The following is a 26,293-nucleotide window of genomic DNA, read 5'->3' on the forward strand; positions in this document are numbered from 1 at the left end:
TCAAATTTCAGGATGAGTTGTGTGAGATGCTTCTTACAAAAGAGATAAGAGAACTAGGTTCCCCCTTTCATTGCCTTCTGAGAAAAGAGGGTGATGGGCAATTCCTGACACTGCCTTTTATCTAAGGGATAACTTCCTTCTTGAATGTATGCACTGTGAACAGGGAGTGCTCTGCATGGCATTTTTGTCTTCCAGAAGAGAGCTGTATAAGCTGATTCTTGTGTTCCATTTGGCAAAACCAAGAACTTACTGTTACCTTTTGAAAACTGACTTCTGATCCTGGGCTTTCATTTCCCCGCCACACCCCAGTTGTCATCAACCTCAGAAAAGGAAGAGAGATTAGAAGTGGTCAGCAACTGGAAGAAACAGCCTGCAATGCATGATCTAGTTTTTTTTTTTTACTTGCTATTACAAATAGGTGACTTAAAACTGTTACTTGTAAACTTTAGTGCAAGTTTTAGTATTCCTGTTACGGCTTTAGACTTAAAATAGGTAACTTAAAACTTGCTTTTAATATTTGGTTTTATATTCTAGTGTCTTGTCTTTCATCTTAATCCACAAATCCTTGATTAGTCACAGGTGTGGGGTGAGCTGTCAAGGGGGTACCACAAAATCTGACATTTCTATCTAGAAAAGTATGAGCCTTGCTGTGCATGATACCTATGCATGTATTAGGCTCTCAAAAAATACAATGCTGAATTTAAACAAAGACTTTCCCTTCTTTTAAGTTCTCTACTTTCAGTTGTGTGATAGGAGGGGAAGTATGTTGTCATCCTCAGTAAGGGACGATGAAAGCACCTGAAGTAAAAGCATCCAGCTTGCTGTGTGCTTCACTTTACAGTACAACAGAAGTATCTGAGCGAGTTGTGTCCTCATTTGCCTTGTTTCAGGTGCCCTTGAACACAAACAGGAACTGTGGGCAGCTTTTAGGAGTCAGGACAGAGGTGACACACTGTTACCACTTTGTTCTTGCCAGCCAAAAGAAAACTCATTCACTGCATATTAGCTTTTTATACTTTTATTTTTTGTATAAACAAACATTAAGACTAATTTTGTTAAGGCAGTTGTAAAACATACAGTTGCTTGTGGGGATGAGGGGCAAACACTGCTTCCTAATAACCTATGTCATTCTTTTAATACAGTGAACTGGACAAGTTTAACTTTGGCAAGGACCATTACGCTTTCTCTGTTTGTCAGTGAGTGCTGGAAGGGCCTCAGTGGTGGGCCAGGACTCAGACAAGTGCTTAGGAGGACGGATCCAGGAGTGGCATGTCTGGCCCTGAGCCTGTTCTAAGGGTTGGTCCCTAGGAAATGGGTATGAAATCATCTCTGCACTCCTTCAGAAGTATTTACTTGTTTGGTGCTTTCCCCTGGGTGAAGGGCACTGCATGCAGTTGGAGGGGAAAGGACTAAGATTCATAAGGAATGCCAAATGTCTTCCTTACTGCAGGTTAAATCCATGGCTCTTGGGAAGGCAGAACAGCCTGTGTCACTCCAGGAATATGTATTTGCTGCTAAGAACTACTCAACCACTGCCCCCAGAAAAGGCCTCTGGGCCTTGCCAGGTAATGTTTACAGTAAAATGTTACTCTGGAGAGGCCTTTCCTTTCTCCTCTCCCACCCATTCTCCAACTCTTGTGTACAGTGTCTTCAGGTCTGGCTTGTAAATGTTCCTGATCATTACTGCAGGATGCAATACTCAGTTTTTCACTGTTAAAAGAGTGCTATAGCAAATAGAGTGCAGGGCATGTGCTTTATTAAGTAGCATTGTAAATATTACAGTATTTTCTGCTCTTGGGCTCTAAAAACTACATCTGAGCCCACGTTTCTGCTTGTGACATTGAACGACCTAAAATTTCAGAATGTAGGGAATGCAAGTGTACACAAAATGTGTGAGGCAAAAAGCCTCCCCAAAGCAGTCTCTCACACTTCACATGGCTATTCCTTCCTTCATGTTGTAAATTTTACTGCCTCCACTATCCCTAAACTTCACTTATTGCTCCATATTAAAAGCATTACTTCACCTGTTTTTTAGGTGCTGCATATTGAAAAGGTGAGTTTCTAGATTGTCTGATGTACTGAACAGCAAATACATATTTCATGGAATGATTCATATTGTTGTATTAGCCTGTTTCTTCTGGCCTCCGTTTTATTGTATGAACAGAGCCATGTTTTTATACCAGCTGCTAGAATAATACTGTTCACTTTCTTCACTAGAGACTACCATGGTTTAGTCCTGTGCCGAGTGAAAATGGACTGTCTTTGAAAGTGTCAACCACAACCTCCACTGCTCAGTGTTGGGATCTGTACTCTTTAAAAAATGGGGATCTTTTTCCAATCATATTTGCTGTTAGTTAATTTCCCCTATTTTCCCTTTTTTTTTTTTTTCCTGCTTTAAACAAGTTATTTCTAGTAACCTGCAGATCCTTAACTCTGGAAGTTTAAAAACAGGAGGTGGCTGCCCTGAAATCAGTACCAGGAATGTCAGAGCAACCCCACTTTCCTCAGAGCTTGAGTCTAGTTTTATTTAATTCAGAAGGGTGTCAGATCAAGACAGACATTTAAAAAATCAAGTCATACCCACTGTCCTAGGCCTCTCTCCTCGATCCCCCTCCTCCTCAGAAGAAAATGTTATGAGGCACTGAGTAAACTAATTTATCAGAAAAGACAAACAAGCAGATTAATTAGGATCACAACAGTACCGGTGTGGGGCATACATTTTAATGCACACTTTGCATTATTTCACTACACCATGCCCGGTTATTTTCTTTCCACAATTGTTAGGATGGCCCAGAATTTTAAGTAGCATTTAAAGCCAAAAGGAATTTTACTATATCAATTTTTCCAAACTAAAAATGACATTTACTCTGCAGAATTACAGGTTTCAGCTATCCCTGGGATGTATGGCCTGGAGAAAGAGAGAGCAGTGGGTAACTTAGCTCTGTTCAGGCCACAAGGCCAAATTCTGATCCAGGTTCTGCTACTGCCAGGCTCTGATGTCTGGATGTCCAGGGTCTGGCTGAGGTTGTGAAGGGCCGATGTAGTGCACACTGTGGGAATCAGTCTGGATGTACCAAAACTCTACTGTAGCTCTGCCAGTTCAGCAGAGCTGCTTCAGTCCAATACTGCTATAACCAAGCACAGCATCCCGCTGTACTATATTTAAACACTGACAGGTTATGGTTGTTAAACTGTGTGATCTACACAACTATCAAGTTTAATCATCTTGTAACAATCTTCTGACATTAAAGCCTGCACCTCTGGTTAGTTTCCAGGTAGAGTCTCTTCATACAACCACGCTGAATTTTTTCTTCTTCAAAACTTAAGACACTTCATAGGAAAGCAAACCAACCACACATGTGCAAACCTGTTGTTGAGAGTATACGAAGGAGTGCATCTTTCCAGCATATCATCCAGCCCAAACCCCAGAGAAAAACAACAGGAGCACAAATTCAGATATGCACGGCAATTATTCATCCTCTGATCTCACTCGCAGGACCGTGATATGCACTTAAGAGTTTTCAACAGTTGCATTTGTTCCCTTTGGATTGAAGCAGTCTCTGACGGTGCTACTTTTGTTTCTGTTTGTTGTCATTGTTGCCATAGGTGGAGCCCTTGTTAATTTCTGTAACCCCGATCATCCATCTGACACCAACAGAAGCTGCAAAACAAACACAGTTAAAGCTGCTTGAGGCAAAGCCTGAAGATCTGTACTGGTGCAGTAGCATCAGGAAAGAGACCTCGGATGAAAGGTGCATTTGATGCTCCCACACCTCCACATCAACTTATTTGCCTATGGCATCTCATGAAGGAAGAGCCTCAGGCTGGACACGTCCCCTCCCATTCAGCAGGGAAGAGGCTACAGGGAACCAGGATGGGTGAGACAGGCACAGCCATGCAGGCCAGGGGAAGGGAATTTTGTTGGCTTTCAACAGCCCCACGTCTGGAAGAGCACAAGCAAGTGCAAGGGAACTTTGGATCTCGATAATCAAAAAAAAAAAAATGTAAGTTGTGGCATTTGTTAATCATAGCTCATTAAAAAGTCCATTACAAGAAACTATGTTGATTTAAAAGACTTTTATAGATGATTCACTGGTAATAATTCACCATGTGCAGGGATTATTTTATTTATTTATCTGTAGCACTTAAAGTGACTAAGTTGAATGCAACTTAACCTAAACTTCTTCCCTCACACTTTTGGTTTCTTTGTAAAGGGGCTCAGCTGCCCAAAATCTATTATTCCTCAAGCTTCTGCTCAGCTACTGTACACATTCAGAACTGCCATGCTTTTTCAGGCCTAAACCCATTAGGTCACAACATCTTCCCTCTGCTCAGAATGCTTTCCAAACCCAAACCAAACAAAAAACCCCCAGAAAGCCACAAACCTCCAAATTCTCCTGTCTTTCTGACTGATGGTGAAAAAGCCCAGTAAGGTGAGGTGCTCTAAATGTCTCATTCCCATCAGTCTTTACTTCTCTAAGACTGGCTCTGGACAAATTCTCACCAGCCAAAGGACTCTTTATGGTTAAGTCAGTGCCCAAGATCACCAAGAGAATCCAGAGTTTTCAGCCCACCACCAGGCATCCCTTGTGACCTGCAGGGCTGATACAGCACCATGCCCTGGCATTTGCTGTTCCTTCAGCACTGGAAGGGGGGAGGGGGCTGTCAGCTGGGAAACAGTGCTGCCTTGTGCTTTACCAGCTGCTACTTGGCACAACAACACTGCCCACAAAGAGCCATCACTGCAGACTCGAGCTGTGCAGTGTGACAGTGAATTGACAGTCTTTAGAGTGCAAGTGGTAACTGGAGAGCAGGGCTGAGTCACACGAGATGTGACAGCAGGGCTGGACATTGAGAGCTGCTCTGCCCATGGGGCTGCCCTCAGCTCTTGTGGCTGCCAGGAAAGCAGGGCCCTCTCACAGGCAGAGCTGTGCACTGAACAGTCCACAAAGGGAGCTGGCTCTGAGGGCACTCACTGTCACACTCCACTGTCAGTCCATGAATAGAAACACACACCACTAAGACAAGCGAAGGGTTTCACTCTCACACAGACAAGAAAGAGAGAAAACCATCTCTGACATTTAACTGGCCATGAGCTGGGGAACATGAGAAAGCCCAACATGCAGTCTGGGATCATAACATAATAGTAAGCATGAAATCATTAAGATTTTAACCACAAGGGATAGAAATAGCATCTGGAGAGGGACACAGAGCATAAATAAGAGCAGCTGTTACAGCAACCACACACCATACTGGGGATTTCATCCACTTCCAAGAATGCCTGGACACAAAAAACAACTAGTTCAACAGTTCAGATGTCTTTTTGTTATCTTTGCTCCCTGGCAGAAGCTGCCACTGCCTTCTATCCTCATTTTTTACCCTGTATATCTCAGCAGGGGAAGGTGAGGTGCAAGGAGAGGAGGACCATTCATGCCTGACAGGCGTGTGGAAGCCAAGTGGGGTTAGGCTGGGCTGCCTCACTGGTTTGTCCCCAGTGATTGAAATGCCCCCTCAGCACAGCTCTCCTGGCCTCAGTGCAGACCTGAGTGACACCATCATATTTAAGGATTTATTCACTTCTTGTTTTACATACAACTGTAGTAAGAGGAACGTCAGGGCTTTTATTTCAAGAAAGGGGAGAAAGGGAGATCAAACAGTAACTAATCAACAGTGCCTAACTTTACAGCTGTGAGGGTTTAAGACCACCTTAAGAAATGCATGAGAGAAGCTATTGGCTGAAGTACCCTGTGCTGCTCCATAGCAAACTGAGGTAACTGAGCTCCTGCATCTTTGTGCTCACCATTACTCAGCATCCAAAAGATGCAGGAGGTTGCTGAGGACCTGCTCTCCTGCTCTGCCTGCTGGAGTGCCAGGGGCTCAAGGAGGGCTGAGCTGACACAGTCAGGAGAACCAATAGTGTAATCTCTTTCTTGGAACACATTTTAGCTCCCAGAAAACCAACACCTTCATGTCTCATCCCTCAGCAAAACCTTAGTGCAAAGGATTTCCACCTTTTCTCTTACGCTTCTGGACTTTTTCTCATCTGTTACCCTGCCTTTATATCACCCAGCAAGTGCTATAAGCAGCACAGCAGGCACGGGCATAAAAATTTCCCACACAGAGTTTGCACTTGAGTTACATAGGTTATGCATTGAAATTAAGATTTGTACAACTAAAGACTGTATGAGTGGCAGACATTTCCATTATCCTACATACTGTGAAGGAGAAGGAACAAGCAACACACTCACACAAAAAAAGAAAACAATCCACCCCCAATCCCTCAGTTTCTAGGCACCAGGCTGAAAGGCCAGACTATCCGGCAGCTCCACCAAAAGGCAGAATCAACACAGGCACGATCCTGCACATGGTTCGTATTGTGTTGTAAAACTTGATACAACCTTGCTGGCTTGTCCCCTCCTCCTCCCAGCCTGCAGGCACTGCCAGCCTCACTGCTCAGGTCACACTGTGCTCCAGCCCTGTGCTCCACACTCTGCTCCCGGACACTGCGACGTGCCCAGGTTTGCAGTGTGATCCCACACACAGTGCCACAGCACACACACAGCAGCTCCCACGGAATCCAAGCTGGCTCATCACTGCTTGCACTCCCTTCAGATTAAACACTTCTCTCACCCTAGAACTGATACAGAGCTGCTGGCTCCGTGCCATCAGCCCAGATGCCACCCTGCTTTTAGCATTAAACATTGAATAGCTGTTGCTCCCTTTAAAAACCCTCTAATCTTTTGCATACATTCCCCTTTTAACTGCTGTTGACAGCTTTGCAATATATTACTTCTAAAGCATGAAGGGTGGGTGTCCTTCTCAACAAGTTATCAAAACATGAAAGGCAACCCAACATTTGCTTCTTTGAAGCCAAATGAGACTGGGGAAGCAGGAGGAGGAGCAGGAGGAAAAAAAGAAGCTGCTGTCAGATACAGATACTGACATTTGACAGACATGCTCACTGCTTCAGCCCCAAAATATCAGCACCAAGTTTTAAATAGTTGTTGTGAGCTAAGTACCTAAATCTCTTGCCATGTGTCCTATGAAACTAAAGCTGGTTTTCAAAACACTTCTGTCTCTCAAGCTACTTCAGCATTTATCCTCTGGCAGAAGAATTATAAAAGAAAGGCCTCATACAATCAGGCCTGCTTTATTAAATTAATAGCTAGCCTGTCCTCTAAGTGTAGCTAAGCAATTTGCAAGTTCCCATGCAAAAACTATCTTGGTATGAAAGGTTTGTTAATACAACCACCTATTCTTGGGTTGAAAAGTAAGTGCATCTGTGTAAACAGTAAGATCTGTTCCATGAGAACCCATAAAGGAAAAATGTAAACAACCTGAATCTTAGCATGTACACACAAATCACCTTCTGACCAATAAATTAAGTAGTAAGAAAACTACCAGCCAGTAGATGCTGCACACGAGGTCTGTGAAAACTGTATAAAGTAAGTTATGTGAACAAAGAATTGGCTTTTCCCACATGAAGAAAATGGAGTCTCAGCTAACTTATTACAATACTGGAGCAGCAACTGCCTTGTATTGATTCAAGCAGTATCACAAAGGGCTCCCAGTCCCAGAGCAGCAGTAAAGTATGAGCACAGTGTGCTGACTGTTGGGAGTATAAACAGCCAAACTGCTGCACAGCAAAGCACAAGGAGACAGCATTCACAGTATAAAGGAATGTCATTGATTTAGGGCTGAGAGTTTGAGCTCAGCCAAGCAGAGCTGTAGGTACATTGGTTATTCATTCTTAGATCTCAGAGGTCGGGTCTGAGGGATTACCGTCCTTCCACTCCAGCTTGAGTGGAGTGTTTTTCTTCCAGCTCTTTCCACTTAAACAGCCAGTTACTTACAAGCCAGCCAGTGGTTTACTGGACAGCACAATAAGCAGAAACTATCCAAAGGACAAATGATAATCTAGAAGCAATGCAGAGAGTACCAGGTAAAAGGACCTCCTAGTTACTCTGCTCTTATCACAAAAGGTTTATTTTGTGCTTATCTGCACATGTATTAGGTACTGAAACCCACCCTTAAAACCAGCAATCTGCTACAATGGGCTTTTAGGAACTGCAGTAAAGTTCCTTATTCTGGAGTAGCAGGTGAGCTGTCAAAGTGCCATAGAAAAAAAAACCAAACCACTACCTGTGTGCTTCAAAGAGTGAGAAAAAGTCTGCTAGGAGCAAGAGGAAGAGCTGATTTTGTCATCTGATAAATCCCTCCAGTCTACAGAAAACCGTTCCTTTTACACTGCTAAGCCACCAGGTACCAATAACCACTCCCAGTGTGAAGACAGCAAACACAGTCCTCCCTGCTTTGCTGTGGCCTGGCTGTGCTGGGCAGACAGTTCCAGCTGCCACCAAGAGCCACAACCTCCGAGCTGCGTTTGTGTCCCTGCTCCCCTGTCTCTCAGGCTCTGCAGGAGTCACTTTGAACCCTTGCCTAAAGCTGGAGACAAACTGCAGAATAAAATACTGGCTGCTCCTCTACCAATGGAAGGCTGCACCACATCCAGAACATTCATGACAGAGATCCCCCTTAGGATACAGGACACAGGGGAGAATGGTCTTGCTACAGAAACTCAGCTGTTGGCTGTGAAACTCAACGTGACAGCTTGGGCTGACGTTTTTTCCTGCTTCCACAGAAAGAGACCAATTATTTCCAACTACCTGTAACATTGGTTTTAAAGGAATATGGAAAATCAGAAACAGACTGTAACATACTAAGGTAACTGTTGCTCTTTTGGCACATAATGACACATCCAGTTTTAAGTGATCAGGATAAACCAGCTCTGTTTTGTTTGGTTTAACTAATGGCTAAGCTTTCTTCCACTCCCATGGATTCTCTTCCCTCCACAGCTTCACAGTGGCTGCTCTCTGATCATAAGTGACATTGTCTTTCTCATTCCCTGCTCATCAGCAAAAGGTGGCTGAGTCTGATCAGGCAACAGCCTCTACCACGGCTCCTCCACTGCAGGGCAAATCCCAGGGAACTGCAGGCACTTCAGGACTGGTCACAGCACGTGTGGAATGAGAACCAAGCTGTTGCTGAGCACAGAGGTGCTGCAGAGCCAGCAGAGAGGGCTGCAAGCTGCACCAGCCCACAGGTGGGGCAGGTGTGTGTGGGGCAGCAATGCACATCACACACCCTTCAAGGTGTTCTCTGCTGGGCTTTGGCAGCCTGGGAGCTCACACCCAATGCTGCTGTTCATTCTGGCAGCAGGCTGCTGCTGTAGTCTTCTGGTAGCTCCAATATTACAGATAACCTGAGAATAAATCCTTTGGATTACCACTGCATGCAAGAGATGACTCAGAGCAGCCTGCTTATTAACCTTTTCTTGTGGCTAGAAACAGAAGAAAGATAACTGGGGAATAAGACAGCAAGAAAAGGGGAAAAAATGAAAAGAAGGTAATTCTTGCTGTCTAGTCTTGGTAGCATCATAGCTTTTTTCCTTTACAGGTTCTTTCTTTCACTTCTTGATAGAGGAAAGAGGTGACCTAGGTCATTAATGGCAAGATGGTACTAGGCTTGGGGTGGAGGGTGAGGAGTGTGCTGTCACTCAGCTAAATTACAAAGGGCTACATCCAAAACCATTACAAATGCTACAATGCCAAGCAGTAAGGCAGTCGGCCCTGAGGTTAAACTCCAGAAGCCCTGAATAATGGTGTGAGGCTTCCTATGGAGGGTACACACAGCATGAAGCAGTTTAAAATGGCACCCAACCAACAGTCTGCTGAGTGGAGAACCTGAATTAAGAGGAAAATGCTGAAGGAATGATGAGAAGTTCAAACCATTTTGCAATAGCTATGCTTCAGTGCACCATTAAGCTGTCCTTCCACAATCCAGCACCAAACAGACTATGCCAGCATTTCTTCCAAAGGCAGAACAAATGTCCTCTTGAGCAAATTGCCAGGCAGTAGCATTTTCAATGGTGTCACACCTCATCCCACCCACTGCTGTTTACCCACTTGGCACAGGAGCACATGGGAGGCTGACCCACGTTCCTCTGCAAGTGACAGGGATTTGAACCCACTGCCTCCCATCCCTACCCCAACCACAGTGCTCACTCTACACTCTCATCCTCTTCACCAGGCAGGGAAGGGAAAGGGGGCACTGCTTGCACTGCTTGCAACTTCCACTAAGTAAGGTGGGTGGAAAAAGAGGCTTTTAACTTGTAGTTGCTGCTCCAAGGAATTCTTACACATTTTATGCAAAGCATTTCCAGGGTAACAAGCACCAACAATTTCTCCAGATGAAGACGAGATCGGGATTCCATTCTTTTTTCCTCTATCCTGCCCACCTAATACACCAACTATTCTGCTGGACATTATCCTTGCTTGTTTTCCTTCCTCTGGCTCACAGCATCATGAAGGAAATTTCCTGCTTACATGCACACACACACATAAATTGTTCCTTCTCCAATTACCTCTATAAGAAGCACCAAGAGGAGCTTAATGCAGCATTTGTTTTGGTGGGCAGTTTCTGAAAAAGAATATTGTGTGCCTACCACATCAAACTCTTTACAAATGGCTAAAAGGATGTTAGTTAAATCTTGATCGATCTAGCTCAAGATTCAGAATTCTGAGAATGCATAGAAATGTTACATGCTAGGAACAATTTCCTGGATAGAGAGCGAAAATCCACTTCTGAGACAAGAAAATGCTCCACATTTTCTTATCTCCTGTGTTGCCATTCTGGACGTGGCTTTTTAAGTCACCTCTGTATCCAAGTTCTCTCAGAGCCAGGAATACTGTGAAGTTCTGTTTCTTTTTACAAGACTTTGTAGTATACAGAGATGTGAAGGTGATGAAATCATAAATACCTGTGATGGTCAGTGCAATCACAGAAAGTATTTGCTTTAAAAATGCATGGCTTATTCTGGAAAGGAACTTATTCTTCAAACCAACACTCAATCACAGACACCCAGATATGATGCAGTTTGCTGAACTGACCTGGCTCCTGCTTCCATGGAAAACACCAAGTAAGATCTCCCTCCCTTTCTTTAGGCCAGCTCCTTGGTCTGTTTTCCTTCCTCCTCTTAAATACTATACTAGTTGAAGTATGGACCAAGGTAGGTCAGAACTGCCACAGGAACAGCAGGAATCACCTGTGACAGTCCACGCCCTGTGCTACATCAGAGTAGATGGTCACAACAGGCTGTGCTTAAATCACGAGTTCATGGATTACCAGTGCATGACACATCAGACTATGATTAGACAAAAGCATTCTCAAAGGAATAAATTATCCTTGTGCCTCTCTTCTAAGCATTTAAAGTAGAACACAGCAACACACAACACAAGAAAAGAAAGGCTTTTGTAGGCAACCCACTGAGAAGTCACTGTTTGAATTCTACAGAAACAAAAAATTTAGTATGCAGCTATAAAAATTACTACAACTATAAAAAAAAGAATCTTTTTAACTTAGTTCAGGCTAGAGTGGACATATTAGATGTGTTGTTGAATTCACAAGTCATGTTTATATTTAGCAAATCTCAGTAAATCCTACTGGACAGTTACCCTGCAAGTAATCTTTTTGTATCAGAAAACTTACCTATTATAATGACAAATGCAAAACTAGCCAGTGTCAGTGATGATCCACTGTTGATCATGTTGATGAGAAGCTTGAACAAAGGATATAGCAGCAATAAGGCCCAGAAAAGCCAGTTCAAAAGTGTCCATGGTCGACGGGGTGGTACTGTAGGGACTGCTGGGTAGGTTCCTGTGCGGTAATATTCTTCCTGGAATGCATCCTAGTAGAACAAAGGAGGGCAACAATTACATCCCCATCTGCCAACAAAACTAGCCATTCCTGGCTTTGATCTTCCTCCTTCTGGAGGCTTGTAACCACAGGGGAAGATCAAAGACCAGCTGATGGCTGGAAAGCTTGTACTTTGAAGTCAATGAACACAGAGTCCAAAAAAAAACAACATCCAAAAAACCAAAACAAAACAAGAAAAGGGGAGCATACAGTGATGTGTGAATACTTTCTTTCTCCTACACATAGCAGCCTAAAAAATACCTGGAGAGTATAGCAGCCTAGGAAAACAGGAGGGACGATGGGATGTGCACTCCTGCAGCAATGCAGACGTCACCACTGAATCTCCTAGAGGAGCCACAGCCACTGCCCAAGCACTGCAGGTAAACCAGGGAAGGGGCTGGGATCCATACTCAGCAGCATCCTCTGTTCCCTCTTGTTTTCTCCCACACTCCAAGGAACACCACCCCCTCTTGACTTTGTCCCACAGATGTAGTCTTGTTCACCTTGTTCCCATGACACTTGTGGTAGGAAGTTTGGGTGCTGAAGCTCCCTACAGGCAGTTTGGTGTGTAAACAGTAAAAAAAATCTCTCACTGGCTTTGAGCAAAGGATTCGACCTTAAAGTATAATAAAGGGAGGATAACAGGGTGGGGGTTGTTTTTTTCTGTTTTGCAGTATCTGTTCTTTAAAGCACAAGAGACTTTGAATTCAGTATCTTCCTCTGTAGCCCACACAGGTGAATAGTATTGCCTTGACTGATCTCATTAACCCAAGATATCAAAAGTGGGTGGGGGGAAAAAAACCCTCCCTCCTTTTTCAAAAGCAATTATTCATCTGTTATCCATTAATCTGTGTTATCACAAAAAACTGGTTAATTAATGAAGTCAGCATTAGACTGACATAAAAACCCCCTTAATTTAATCAGAATGAAGTATATTTCTTAAAAGAAAGGATTTTTGGTTTCTAAAAATTCTAGGAAAGCCAAGAGTAATCAACCAAAAGACTATTTTTCCTACTATGCTAGTATTTTACACTTACACTCCAGATGACACAAACAATTCTTTACTTACTTAATAGCAAGTTGAACAATTACAAGCTGTTACCACTTTATCTATTTCAAAGTGAACATTGAGATTAAAGTAATTAAAAGCACTGCACTCTCTTTATTGAGATTACAAAAATTGTGTTTTACTCCTGTGAGCTGGATTGTAGTAGGATCACTGTGGCCAGTTACTGAGCCATCTTCGACAGCGTTCACAGTGTATAAAGTTTCATTCCCAGTGCAGTGAAGACTTCTTTATAACACAGGGCTACTCACCATCAGTAAAATGAATTTACTACATTTACAGTTAAGTTTCCATATACTGGTATTGCCCAGGAAGTGAAAAATTCCCGACTATTGCTGGCATTGCCATTAGAGGACCTGCTACTACAGAGAGCAGAACAGGCTCGCTTGAAACAAGCACAGCAGAGTTTTCTTCCTTGACTCTGCATGGCATGAGGGGCAGCAATACCCCTGAGAGGCTTGAGACAGAGAGAAAACAAATACAAAAGGCAAAGCAATGTCAAGGCCAACGACTCCACCACATTCCCCACTGTTGTGGGGAACAGCTCCTCGGTTACGATTCCTTACACTTAAACATGTTCATTCACTTGCAAAAGGCATCTATGGGTTCATCTGTCTTAAAAGCTTTTGCAAGGGTGCCTATGATATCCAGCAACAAGTCAGGCTTTAAATAGGTAATACACCTCACCATTTCTCAGAACTACCTTACTCACATTAGGTTCCTTTCATTCCTCTGCCTACAGAGCTTCTTTTCGGTTTGTAATAAATTCCATCCACGCAGGTATCACATTCCCACATGGAAACATGCTCCCTCTATTGCCCCCACTAAATTTAAGTTACTTCAGACAGTGAGGGGGAGGGATAATGCAGTGAGGAGAAATCAGGGAACATCCATCTCCTTGTGAGAGGCTAACTAGATACCTCCTCCCTGTTCCCACCAGGAGGTCTGACAGCAGAGGTATGCTGCCACCCCTTTGTGAGGAAGTCCACAAAGAACGCGTATCCAAAAATATATTCTTTGTTCCCAAACACTGGAGTTCTGTACACTTCTCCTCTTCAGTTAGGCTTTGCTGATTACCTAAGACATTTCTGTATATATTTTCAGGCCCTGTTTTCCAAGCTTCTCTTACAAGCAAGAAGAATTTGAACCTTGTTCTCTTTTTAATGGAAATTATGTTTCTCGAGCAGTACTACTTCAGGCACTGAGGCCTTAAGGAGGTAAAAAAAGAAAACAAATATGCAAGGACTAGCAGAGTTGTGACTACTACATATTACCTCTTCACACCTGGCAAAAAGATCCTCAACCTTGTTAAAGTCAAAGGGAGACTTTCTAGCAATGGCAGTTAAAAAAAAGAAAATAAATAAAAACAAAAGGCAATGTGCAACTCAAATTTAACTTCTAATTTGGAACTAACTGATACAGTGCTGGCCAAATGTGGAAGGACAAACTCCACCCCTGGTGAGGAAGAAGCATATGGACATGGCACTTACTGTAAGCCTGAAAAAGGAAGGAGGACAGTGTTTGGTTTAGAGCAGCAGCACAAGGCCACTGTTTATCTGGCAGGACTGTTCAACTGCATTTATAGCAGTAACTAGGCCAAAAAATGAAGTGATAAATAGCAAGAACATAAACACTTCCAGGGAGAAGTATCTCAGATTGAGGTGCATGTAGGTGAGATCAGACACAGAGATAAAAAACAATGGCATAAGCTTTTCTCACTCCTTTACTAATGTCAACATGGGGAAATAAATAATTTTTTTAAAAAATTCACGTCTTTCCATGTCCAGTAACTGCTGATTTCATTACTCATTCCAACAGCTCTGCAATCCTGATCATCTTGAGTGCACAGTCCTTGACCTCAGTCCCTGGGGCACTCTCTAGCCACTAAATCATGCTACAACAGCCTAATTCAGTGCACTCTATGTCATTCTTGAGAAACTACTGCAAAATTATTAAACTTATTGAGAATAAGCAACAGCACAGGGAACCATAATGCGTTTTAAAGTAAGGTCTCTGTTTTCCAGTAACGTGCACATCTTTGAAACAGCAAGTGAAGTGCTGCAACCAAAACAGACAAAGCAGGGGATGAGTGTGTATCTTGCAATGAATTACTGCCCTTTGAATAACAATTTTTTACATTATCTCATAAACATTTTCTGATTTGGAAGATGATCTGAAACATAACTAATTTTTGGAAACAGCACCTGGGTGCACTGCTGTTTGTTATCCAGCCTAAGAGCCTACTATATTTTTAAGATGCAGGGCAGAAAGGTGGAACAAAATCGGATTTTTACCCTGCAGGTTGGCTTTCATCATCTCAGAACTCTGGAAGAAGTTGTCCCTGCTCTATATTCTGCTAGTCTGATTTTACAAAGACATGGGCTTCAGTAAACCAGGAATGACTGCAATGAAACAAGTTTCACTAAGGTAAAACAGCTGGAGCAGGAGAAACATGCTGTCCTTCAGAGAAAAACTAAAATCATCACCAAAAATCCCAAACCAAAACACAAACAAACAACTCCCTCTAGCCTTATCAATCAAAAACATTCACATAACCAAAAAAGGTTTTAGTGGAATGGAAAACTGAGCACACCACACTTCACTCCTGGATGCAAAACTTCTCCTATACTTAAATAGGAAACCAGAGACTTAACCAACCAGCAAATGAATTTGTCATGAAGAACAGGTATGAAGACTACTAAGATATATTGTACAATATAATATTATGAAGGATAGATGTACACTCTGCTTGCACTAGAAGCAACTGAATGTTTGCCAAAGAGAGAATAACAGAAAAATTTTGGAGTGAATTACTGCAACTATGTAATAAAGGAGTCAGGAAAACAACCGCCACATTCACAGTTATGTTCTTGTCTTGCAAACGTCTGAATAATTCTCAGGGACATGAAACAGGGCTACAAGTCACAGTAGCAGAAAGTGGACTTCTGCAACGTTGAGCAAAAGGACCATTTGCATGTACATGGGCCTGAGGGTAACACCCTGCTTTTCTGCAAAGGTGCTGGGGGGTTGTGCCTGAATTGGGTGTTACAGGCACAAACTGTGAGAAGGGATCAGAGGCAAAGGGGGTAGACCTACAAGTGAGGTCTCAAGACACATTTGCTTTCCACATTCCTGTAAGCAAGCTGCTTAGAGGAACTAGGAATTATACCAGGAACAGTCATGGTTTGAAACTGAGAAAAGCCAGGGCACTGTTCATACAGAAATGCTCATGTGGTGTCCTGGGAAGAGCACAACAAATGGCACAGCAGAATTTTGCTGTCCCAGTGAGAGGAAACCAGAGCATAGCTCTATTCTATAATTTCTAAATCCAAAGCACTGCTGCATTCCATTATGAATACATAACTTTGATCAAGGTATTGAAGTAAAATGAGCTGCCAGGCCCTCATGCTGTGCATACCTGTGACTCCCACTGACTGAAATGGGAGTGCTATGTGCATTCAAAGAGCACATCCACCAAAAACTATCTCCAATATTCAAAAACTCCAATATTCTTCTGGAACAGCCCAGAAGAAACAGATTCTGAAAGACCTGAAGGATTCATATGAAAGCATTTGCAAAGAAAAAAAAAGAAAAAACACCTCTCCCCGCCCCCGCACTGGGCATCTACAAACACAATCATTATTCTCTCCCCATCCTATGAAATTAGGAATCCTAAATGCATGCTTTCTATACCCGCAGTGTAAAAACAATTTATCAGTCCGTCCTTTTAGTGCTGGATATCTGCCTTGGTAAAAAGGCAGAGTAAAACAAGGGACAAAAATTCCAATACGCTAAATGAAGTATCTTATTTAGTGCACAAATTACTTCTCGATTTAGAAGGTGTCTTCTAGGGGAAGGGAGTCTTTCTACCAACCAGAAGGCAGTAAGGCAACTTCAATTTTTGTATCCTTATGCAACTTTCTAAAGAAGAGGCTTAAAACTGCTCTAGAAGGGCTTGTTTAAGCTTTCTTCCTGTTGCTCTATGTATAAATGAAAGCAATCATGATTGGCAGCAGCAGATCAGTTTGTATATAGAGAAATAGAGCACCTATAGAGCCTGTAAACCAAACAAACCAACTCACCTCAAGCCTCCAAATTAGGACACTACACATGCACACTGTGAAGGTCTACTAGCACTATAAATGATCCAGAACTACAAGTGCTCACACGTGCTGTCTTGACAAAAAGACCAACCTTTTCTTGATATAGTTTGTGGAGCCAGGTAGAACATTCCTGCTCATCTTCTGGGACATCCTCTAGTGGAATCCGCCTGCCAATGGTAAACAAGAGAAAATTAAGAATATTAAATACTTTGACTTTCATGAACAGCATTTGCATTACACAGATTATCTGACAGGAGACTCACTACATTTTTAACCGTTTTTTAACTTGTGCAACACCTACAGCACTTCAACAGGCAAATATGGAGGAGGTTTTGAAGAAATCTGTGATAGTCCCCAACTAATTGCCAAAACAAATTTAGTCACGAGGTTTACCCTGCCTGTAAGAGCTTTTCAGGATGGGCAAGCAGCTCCCCTGAGTTGTGAAAAGCAATTTCCATGCTATGCCAGACTGATTTGCAGCAGGCTGGAATGGTGCAAAGGGAGACACAGCAAGAGGAATGGAGCTGACATCCACGGGCAGGGCTCTGTGAATGCCCATCCAGCCTGGCCGTGGACACCAAACACACGGACACCAGGCTGAGCTACCACCTGGTAGTGGGAAGAGGAATCAAGAGCAACTTTCTATTTACCCTTGGGACAAAAACAGTTCTGAAAAAAAAATTTTTTCAAATGGGCAGAAAAGGAGAAGTAGAAAGAAAAGGTCACCCTGTTCCACTTCATGTTGTTATCCAGGATAAAGCAACTGGAGCAGCTCACTGGTCCACAACAGCTCTTAAGGGGTTATGATGAACCCCTGATCATTTGCAGCATCCTGTGCTAGGCTCCTGTGCTCCAACCCCACATCATCACATGCCCTGAGTGCCTGTAGCACAGGTGCTGCTGGTAGAACCTCACCTGAGAATTGGCTCTTTCCCATTAAGATCATGGAAAGCCATTCGGGTATTTGCAATTTATAGAAACCTCAATGAAAAGGAATCCAGGTAATGTTTTTTTCGTTGAACAACCCACTTCTTGGTAGGGAGGGTGCAGCTGTCAAATACATCAACAACAACACCACCAGATGGGAAAGTCCTGAGCCTGACCTCCACCAAAGGAACTGGAACTATCTCTGGAACTCCTGTGCCACTCCACCCGAACACTTAGATTGTGTTTGGTATTCTGGCCAAGTGAGTGAAAAGAGGCCCCGGTGCTGCTGCTGAGCTAACACACACAAATTAATAAAAAAATAACAAACAAAAAGTTCTGTAGACATTTATGGGCTCCTCACATATTTATAATCAAAGAACTTTACCAGAAGCACATCCCAACCTATACAAATTTTCATCTGAAGTTCTGTTAAACAAGGCTGGGAGATATCTCCTTTCCGTTACCCACTTGAAAACATTCCCTTATTTGAGCAAGTGTGATTTCAAATACACACTCCTGCTAAAAAAGAATTAAAATATGGATTACTTGCCTGACATATAAATCTGCGTGATATTTCTTTCCATTTAGAACTCCCAGCAATGTTGGATTTTCATTATTTCTAAAATTAAGGGTAGAATCATAGACTGCAGAAACTACAAGAAGAAAAACAGGTTATGTGTTTACTGTAGTAATACAATGGAAATAAGTAATTCTCTCTTAGACAAGAAGAATATTTAAGTAAGTCATCAGCAATAACAACACAGTTTGAGCTGTCACTAAGGTGAAAATGACAATGGAATATTCAACACACAGGTTTTCAGATGCCAAATAACCAGTGACTTTCAGGAACTGCAGCAGCAGAACAGGAAAGTTTGCTCTCCATCCACCCTTGCCTCCTTCCTCATCAGGTGCAGAATGATGGGCATAGGGAACACAGCTACAGCTTCTGAGAGAATTCACCTAATCTTCCTAGGAATCAAATGGCTGCAGAACTGTTACCTTTTTCAGTTCACTGCGAATCAACAACTACCCTCTAAATCTGAGGAAACAACCAGGCAGATACACATTTTATAAACAATGAACAATATATACCCCTTGACTAAGAACAGGTAAAGTGTGTGAGGCAGAGACCTCCTGCAGCAGGAGGGTTTAATGCAGCCATTATAAATGACTGGGGTCCGAAGCAGCCCCTGGTTCATGTCCATTGTTTGGTAAGTCAGGCACATCCCCTGGGGCAAAGGCACAGAGAGAAGCACACACCACATCTTGTGTGAGCTGGCTGCTGCTATGAAGATATGCAGATGGGAGGAATAGAGGGTAAAAGTTCTGCTGAACAAACTTCAGCCAAACTTCCAGCATTGAGAAAACTCTTTGTGCAGCTCAGGACTGAGCTGGAAGAGTAAAACCATTTGGCTGATGGCAGATAAACTAAAGATAAAAAGAGAAGTAACAAGCAGTTGCCACAGAAAAAGCATTTACTGTTTAGAACCACATGAAGTGTTGCAAGAAAGTTTATCTGAACACATCCTTAGATACCCTATTTTCCTGATGTCACAAAATTACCAGAGAACAACTCATTTTCCTGACACTGAAATTAGTTGTGCATCATGGTATGAACTCTAAGGGCAATGATAGAAAAAAAAACTTCCCTATTTTTTTTGTCACAAAAGTGACTAAGAAGCAATTTCATGTGTAGCCTGTTGTATTTTAGGCTTTCTGCTCTAGAGTTTTGCAATAATTAATAAAAATGCATGTGGTGAACCTTTACTGTGAGACCTCTTGACCCACCTAAGACTTTTATTACACAGGACAGATTTGCTCTGTTTTGAAACCTCTCTAGCTATGAGAGATTAAATATGGTTTGGTCTCAGAATTCACCTCCCAGAAACTCACCACATCATTTGTTACTGCAAAACTGAATTCATAGTGGAGAACAGAATAGCCTGGCTTCAGTGGTGAAAGGAAATCCTGAAAACAAAGGCCAAAAAACCCCTGTCAGTGCAAAAGGACTCTGTCCCTCGCTAACAACTCCATTCTTCTCCTACTACAGTTAGGTTCTTAGCCCAAACTCAAAACTAAAAACAAGCCAGAATCTACTTCAAGCACACCACTCTGCCTGTACAATACAAGCATGAAATTACTTTTTTAAAAATAAATTATCTGCCTCCATTTTTAAGCTTCTTAGTGCAGAAGGATTTTACTAATCTACTCTAATTTACTAATCCAATGTAATTGAAGGAAAACAAGAGCTCAGTTTGGTTTATACAGTGTAAGCGTCTTAGTTTATTCTTTAATAGCATGAGATTATTCTAACAACAATAGGGATGCAATAAAGTGAAGTATGATATACAGAACACTTTTTCTTCCATCTCTTACAAGGCATCTACATTTGAGTTTTTATATGAATTGGGTTTTTGTTGAGACACATTGGAAAACAGTTCTCCTGTTCTGAAAAAACCCTCTGTGGAGATGGTCAGGAACATCTTTATGTGCTGACAGTCTTACACAGAGCTTTCCTTTTCTCCAGGGGAAAAAAAAAAACCAAAACAACCCAAACAAAAAACAACAACAAAACTATTCCAGTTTCCAACTGGTCTGTAGTTTAATATTCAGTCTAGTACCTTTTAATACCACATTGAAACTTTTTGGTGCAAAGCAGTGCCAAACCCAAGACAATGATAGCAATGTGCAGGAGTAAACAGACTTCTGTTGTCCAGATATAACTGAAGATAACTAAAGATTTTAGCTTTCTCATTCTTAGAGCACAGGAAAATAACAATGAAGGTGTCTAAGAAAAAGGCTGCATGAAATTAAAATTTGTCAGAAAGCATCCAGAGTCAAAGCAGCTCTAGCATGCTGTGTGACACACTGGAACTGGTTATCATTCAACATGGATTTTGTAATTGCATAATGAGAAATGGACATCTCATGACTTTCTCATCCAAAAGCTGAAGAGACCAGAAAATTCACATTTGGCAACAAGTAAAAAAATAACTCTTGAAAAAAGTGTCTTGAAAACATTGCAGCTGTCTCACCCTCAGGCAAATATAAGCAACATTTGAGAAGTTCTGCTTCAATTGTGAAATATTTTTTCAAAGGAGTTATATCTCAGAATCTCTTTTTCATTAAAAACCAAACACAAAATATTTGAAAGCCTTTTCTTTCTGTCAAAAAACCCATTAGGTTTTTTTTGTTGTTTTCTAATCTCTGCCCAGTTTTTTTTTCAGTATCATTAACTTTTGGTTCCTTCTACAGCTTTCTGACAGAGAGCTAAGTACTTAAGAATTTAAGATTTAATTTCTTAACTTCAACCTAAAAAAATCTTCGGATTACATTTCTAGAGAGGATTTTTCTTACTTTGACTGTCCGCTTGAATTTCACGCATTATTTTGTGGCCACGGTGGATTATGCCAGGATGATTCACTGACAAATCAACCTACAAGCAATGAGTATGGCTACATGCACCTTCATACTTAGCACAGAATGATCTGAAGACTGGAAAAGGGAAGGAAAGGTACAGTGACATTCACTGTACTGCTAATATGACACCACCTAGACACAATTCTTTGATTTAACATTTCATTAACTGAGCCAGCTTGAACCAAAAACACTCATTGTCTCAAACTTGGTTACTTGCTTTGGATGATGAATAGAAATCCACTTCAAAAAAAAAAACCCAAAAAATCCAGGACTAACATACAGCTCATGGGGAAAAAAAGTCATTGCAATACCCCCAAACACTGTCAGACTGAACTCCGTGAGAATATCACCTGGAATTTATTCTCTGCATTCCCTCTAGGACAGCAGCTCCCAGCATGCACAGCCGGAGGAAAAGGTACACAGCAAAACCTGGGTTTACCTACAACCCATCATGAAGTACATTTTTAAATACAAGTCTTAACTAAATAAAAACAGCTGAAAGGAACTGCCTGATATACAGCTAGATAACAAAAGTGACAAATATATCTTTTGCAGCATTCTCATTGGAAAAAGTAACAAGACAAGTACAGCAACAATCCTAGAAGAACCTGCAACACCAGTCTGGGGTCATCAAACTCTCAGAGGTTTGTTGGTTGAATTTTTAAGCTCAACGGTTTTTGCTGAAACTGTCTATGAGAAGTTACGACTCTGCTTCTCCTTGAACCCTCACAAGGAAACACTGCCTTCTTACTGGCCTTACACTGCTCCATCTAGCAAGTTACAGCTTCTGGATTGAGGCAGTGACATAAACTCCTCCAAATAAATAAGTGATCTAGCAACCTCAGTCTTCTTTTTCTGAAGGTATTTCAAATATTTAGGGTACTAGTATTACAGTAGTGTGTCATATGAATGTCCAAAACTTTTTATAAATGTCACTTGGGTTTCCTAAAGTTAAAGGGTCAGTTTCCTTTTGGAACGTTTTCCCACAAATCAGCTACTTATCCACAATCACACCCTGTATTTTGCTGGCATTACACAGAGCAGTGAAAAGAACAAAACCACCACCAAAATAACCTGTTCCTGATTCCCAACTCAGGCCATTAGAGGCCACAGAGTTTTGACTCATCCCTTCCTCCGCGCGCCTCAAGTCTACTGCCCCCTGCCCTCAGTCACCCTTATTCAATAGGCAAGGCTAAACCATGCTCTTAAGGGGGTTGCTGGATGCTTCACATAACTTTCCTTTTCTTCATGGATCATAAAGGATCCAGGCTATGCTATCCATCTTGACGGTGGAAAGTTGTGAGTGCCTGGGAAGCTACAACAGTGTATGATCTACCTGGCTTGCCAGAGGATATTTAGAAGAAATACAAGAGATAACAAGCCAGCTGAATGGGAAGCTTTTCTTACAGCAGCTATCCCAGATATGCCACATGAAAACATGTCTTTGAAGACAAAAAGTTTTGACATTAACTTCAGTTAAGCTGGAACATTTTTTTCTAAACCTTCTAAACTTTTTTCTTTCTTACACATCAGCCATCTAGCACACAAATCTACTAGACCCAAAAGACCCTGTAAACTACAGCTACTTAGCACTGTCTTTCCTTTGCTCCTGAAGTACACAGCAGAAGACTGATAGATAGCATTAGTCAAAGAATTTGATAGATACTGTTAGTCAAAAAATATCACTTCAAAGGCAACATATACAATATTCTTACTGATGTCACTTTGAAGTTGGCAAATGCAAGTAACCAGCAATAAATGGGAAGCTCAAAACAGTATTAATGAAGAAAAACTTACTCATGTTCTGTAATGTAGAAACTGTTTATAAATCCCACCTACAGGTATCTTCAGTCAAGGTCTACTCCCCTTCCTCAGCTCCATTAAGAAATTCTAAAGAGCAAATCTATACAGAAATTTAAACTAGAATATTTTTTGATTTAAAAATTGCATTATTTGAGGCAGTCATTTACCACAAGAAATTATTTTAAGACACACTGCCTCAGACTCTCTACTGATGCATTTGCTTCATTTAGCATAGAATTGCTCAGCAAATAACTAATAAATAGTTTTGGCAATAGGTACAAAATACGCAACAAAATATGTACCAATTGGTACAAAATATGAAACTGAGATTCCAAAACACAAGTCACAGTTAACAAAACATAACAGTAATAAATTAAAACTCCCCCAAACCAAACAACTCTCACAAAAAAAAAAACAAAGCAAAAAGAACAAACCAAAACCAACCCCACAAACTGATTCAAGTCTTTGTTAATAAAGCCAGAAGCAAGTGAAAAAATGGTCTCTGAAAGCATTCCAGGATTCTTCTGCTAGGACACATGCTACAGGGAAAAGAAAAGCATGGCAAACTGTCAGCAGTTAGAGGAAATAACCATCTGTCATTGTCCCCTGTGACTTTCCTTACCTACATTTCTCAAACACTGCACGGTGACAGCGAATCCTTTCGTTCGTGGCAGGAGGTGGTACTTGAGCTTGGGCAGACCTTTGGCTTCGGCTACCTGCATGCTGATCTGGTGCTTCTGTTCTGTGAACCTCGTGCCCTCACAGTGGATCAGGAACTAAAACCAAGACACAACCACAGTTAGAAGCTCAGGTCTTCTGCTGACTGAGCAGAGGTCTCTCTAATTCCCACCAGCACAACCCAAATTAACATTTCTAGCAGGGATGGGTGTAGCTACATACATATTTATGTAATTTATCTGACCAAGGTAAAAAATCCCAACCAACCAATAAAACACAAAAAACAACCAAACCCAAAACCTCAAATCCAAACACTCATCCAGCTTGCCATCTGGTTTGAACTTCAGCCTTTAGGCTTCAACATCTGCTCTGCTACTCGCCATCAGAATGACTCGGTTTTTCTGAGTCACTCCATCTCTAATGAGTTGTTAGAAAACACTCAAAACATACTCCTGTTGCAAATCTCTCTCTGATGGTGAAGAATTCAAATATCATGGCATCTAAAACTTGCTAAGTGTCTAAACCAAACACATTTCTAGGAAATGCTTCAGTGCCCAGCTTGTTTGCCCTCATTCCAACCTGACTGCTTTCCCTATGGCATTTGATGTCCATGGACAACTTCAGACAGTAACTTTGATGCCAATGAGACAGCTGATAACAGATGTAAGGCAGCACATGCAGGACAACTGAAAGGCTCATGCACTCATGAACTATACAGTGGAAGTGCTCAGATATGAATAATTACAAACTTGACACTGGCAGGCAGGGGAGAGCACATAGATCTTTGGAGATTTACCACTTGCTCATCTGCTTTCTGCCAAGCACGAATGCAAACTAACGCATCAGAGAGTACTGCCAAATCACACAAATTAAGTCCTCATAACCCACAGCAAAAATGTAGCCAAAAAAGACAGAGATACTGAGGAAACTAGCCAGTCAGTTCTAGCTCATCCAAGAGTGCTTTTGCTCATGTATTGGAAGCATAATTGTATTCAGATTCATGACACACAGAGAAACTGATGAGGATATCTCTTTAGTTCACATAGCATGCTTTGGCCTTGTGCTATTGTTGTGCCCTTTGACATTATGTCATAATACAAAAGCAAATTAAAACTCCACACTGCAATAACCCCAGGTGTGCATCAACAACTATCTCCTTTACACAGGTGTAACTCTTTTTTAGCAATCCCTCTACAGGAGTATCTACAGGATGGTGGTGGCTGGTGCACATTGATTAGAGTTGAGCTGCCTACACGTACAGAAAAGTCACAGAGCACAGGCAAATCTCTGGAGAGTAACTGAAACTAAAATCCCAGAATCACCCCTTTGCTAGACAGCCTCCTGCCTGGAAGTCACTTAAACACTGAAGCACAGAGATTAGTTTTGATTGCTTAGCACTCTTTAAATCAATGGCAATTAACAAAAGAAATTTGTCTCAGAGCATGAAAAATACAGCATATATATCTTCATGAGGAAACAGCTTCTGTAGGCCCCAGGGACGCTGCTTAAGATTCCATTTCTTTAACTGAATTGCGCTCTTGCCATCACTAGCTCAGAAGAACTGCAATTTTTATGATTTCTGAGAAGAAAAAAAACCCAAAGGCTTTTTGTTCTCAGATAAGGAAATGCCAGGCACAGTGAATACTAAAAAATTATAGTGAAGACTGTCTTACTACTGTAAAGTGACACCAGTCCTCTCCCTGGAACACAGCCCACGGTTCCATCAGGCCACTTCAGTGATCAAGGGGCTTCCACTTCTACTGGGCCATGTCTGACCAAACACCTTCCTAGGAATGGCAGAATCACAGGGATGCAGAAAACACTAGCATGAACTGCAATCTAAGGTGAGAGGGGAGCTTATGTAACAAATATAACTGATGTGCTTCAATACAACATTCTCACATATATGTGTTACACAGCCATGAACTCCTGCACCTACTCCTATCCAGCACCTGTATTAAGAGAACCACAAAATTTACTGAGTGCTTCACAGCACAGGTATTTGTGCAGTAATATCTGTAGGGCTCCATACTACAGAGAAGGAAACAGACAATACAGTACATGGGAAACTCCACAGAGAATTCAGTTGATTTGCTAGCCATCACTCACCCAGAAGTTTTCAGGGTAGTCCCGGAGATTGAGCAACTTCTGTACGACTGTTTTGCGATCTTCCTCCCACTTGCGCTTGCAGAAGACTATCTCTAGGAAATACCACATCCAGCCAATGATAGGCATGTAGGAGAGCTCCTTCTTTGCAAGCACTTTGGAACTCTGCAAGACAGAATCAAGGCAAGTCAGAGTTAAACCACTTCAGAGTGCACTGTGGGTATGAGACTTGCATAGTTAAACACAAAGGTATTGATTCATATTGACAAGACCCAGTTCTAACACCAGTATACAAGCAAAACAAAGAAAAATAAGTTTCTCTCATATGACAGAACAGTCAAATCTAATCTCAGGTATCTGCATGGAAGACTTCTAGAATTAAATATATATGAGTTTGTGTTGCTGTATGCTACCCAAACACTGATACCCAAAAGAG

General features: G+C 41.8%; 1 protein-coding gene across 1 annotated transcript in view; it reads right to left on the reverse strand.

The window, feature by feature from the left end:
* Positions 1-1,065: 1,065 nt before the first annotated feature.
* AGPAT4 (1-acylglycerol-3-phosphate O-acyltransferase 4) overlaps positions 1,066-26,293 on the reverse strand; it is a 58,355-nt gene continuing 33,127 nt past the window's right edge. The window contains exons 3-8 of the mRNA XM_083856254.1: positions 25,861-26,022; positions 23,696-23,849; positions 18,401-18,503; positions 17,015-17,090; positions 11,548-11,746; positions 1,066-3,661 (exon numbers count right to left, since the gene is read on the reverse strand). Of these exons, the coding sequence (XP_083712380.1) occupies positions 3,570-3,661; positions 11,548-11,746; positions 17,015-17,090; positions 18,401-18,503; positions 23,696-23,849; positions 25,861-26,022 (786 nt within the window). The 3' untranslated portion in view covers positions 1,066-3,569. The remainder of the gene's footprint in view (positions 3,662-11,547; positions 11,747-17,014; positions 17,091-18,400; positions 18,504-23,695; positions 23,850-25,860; positions 26,023-26,293) is intronic.

This window comes from Zosterops lateralis, assembly GCF_965231275.1.
Source record: "Zosterops lateralis genome assembly, chromosome: 3".
Taxonomy (NCBI): domain Eukaryota; kingdom Metazoa; phylum Chordata; class Aves; order Passeriformes; family Zosteropidae; genus Zosterops; species Zosterops lateralis.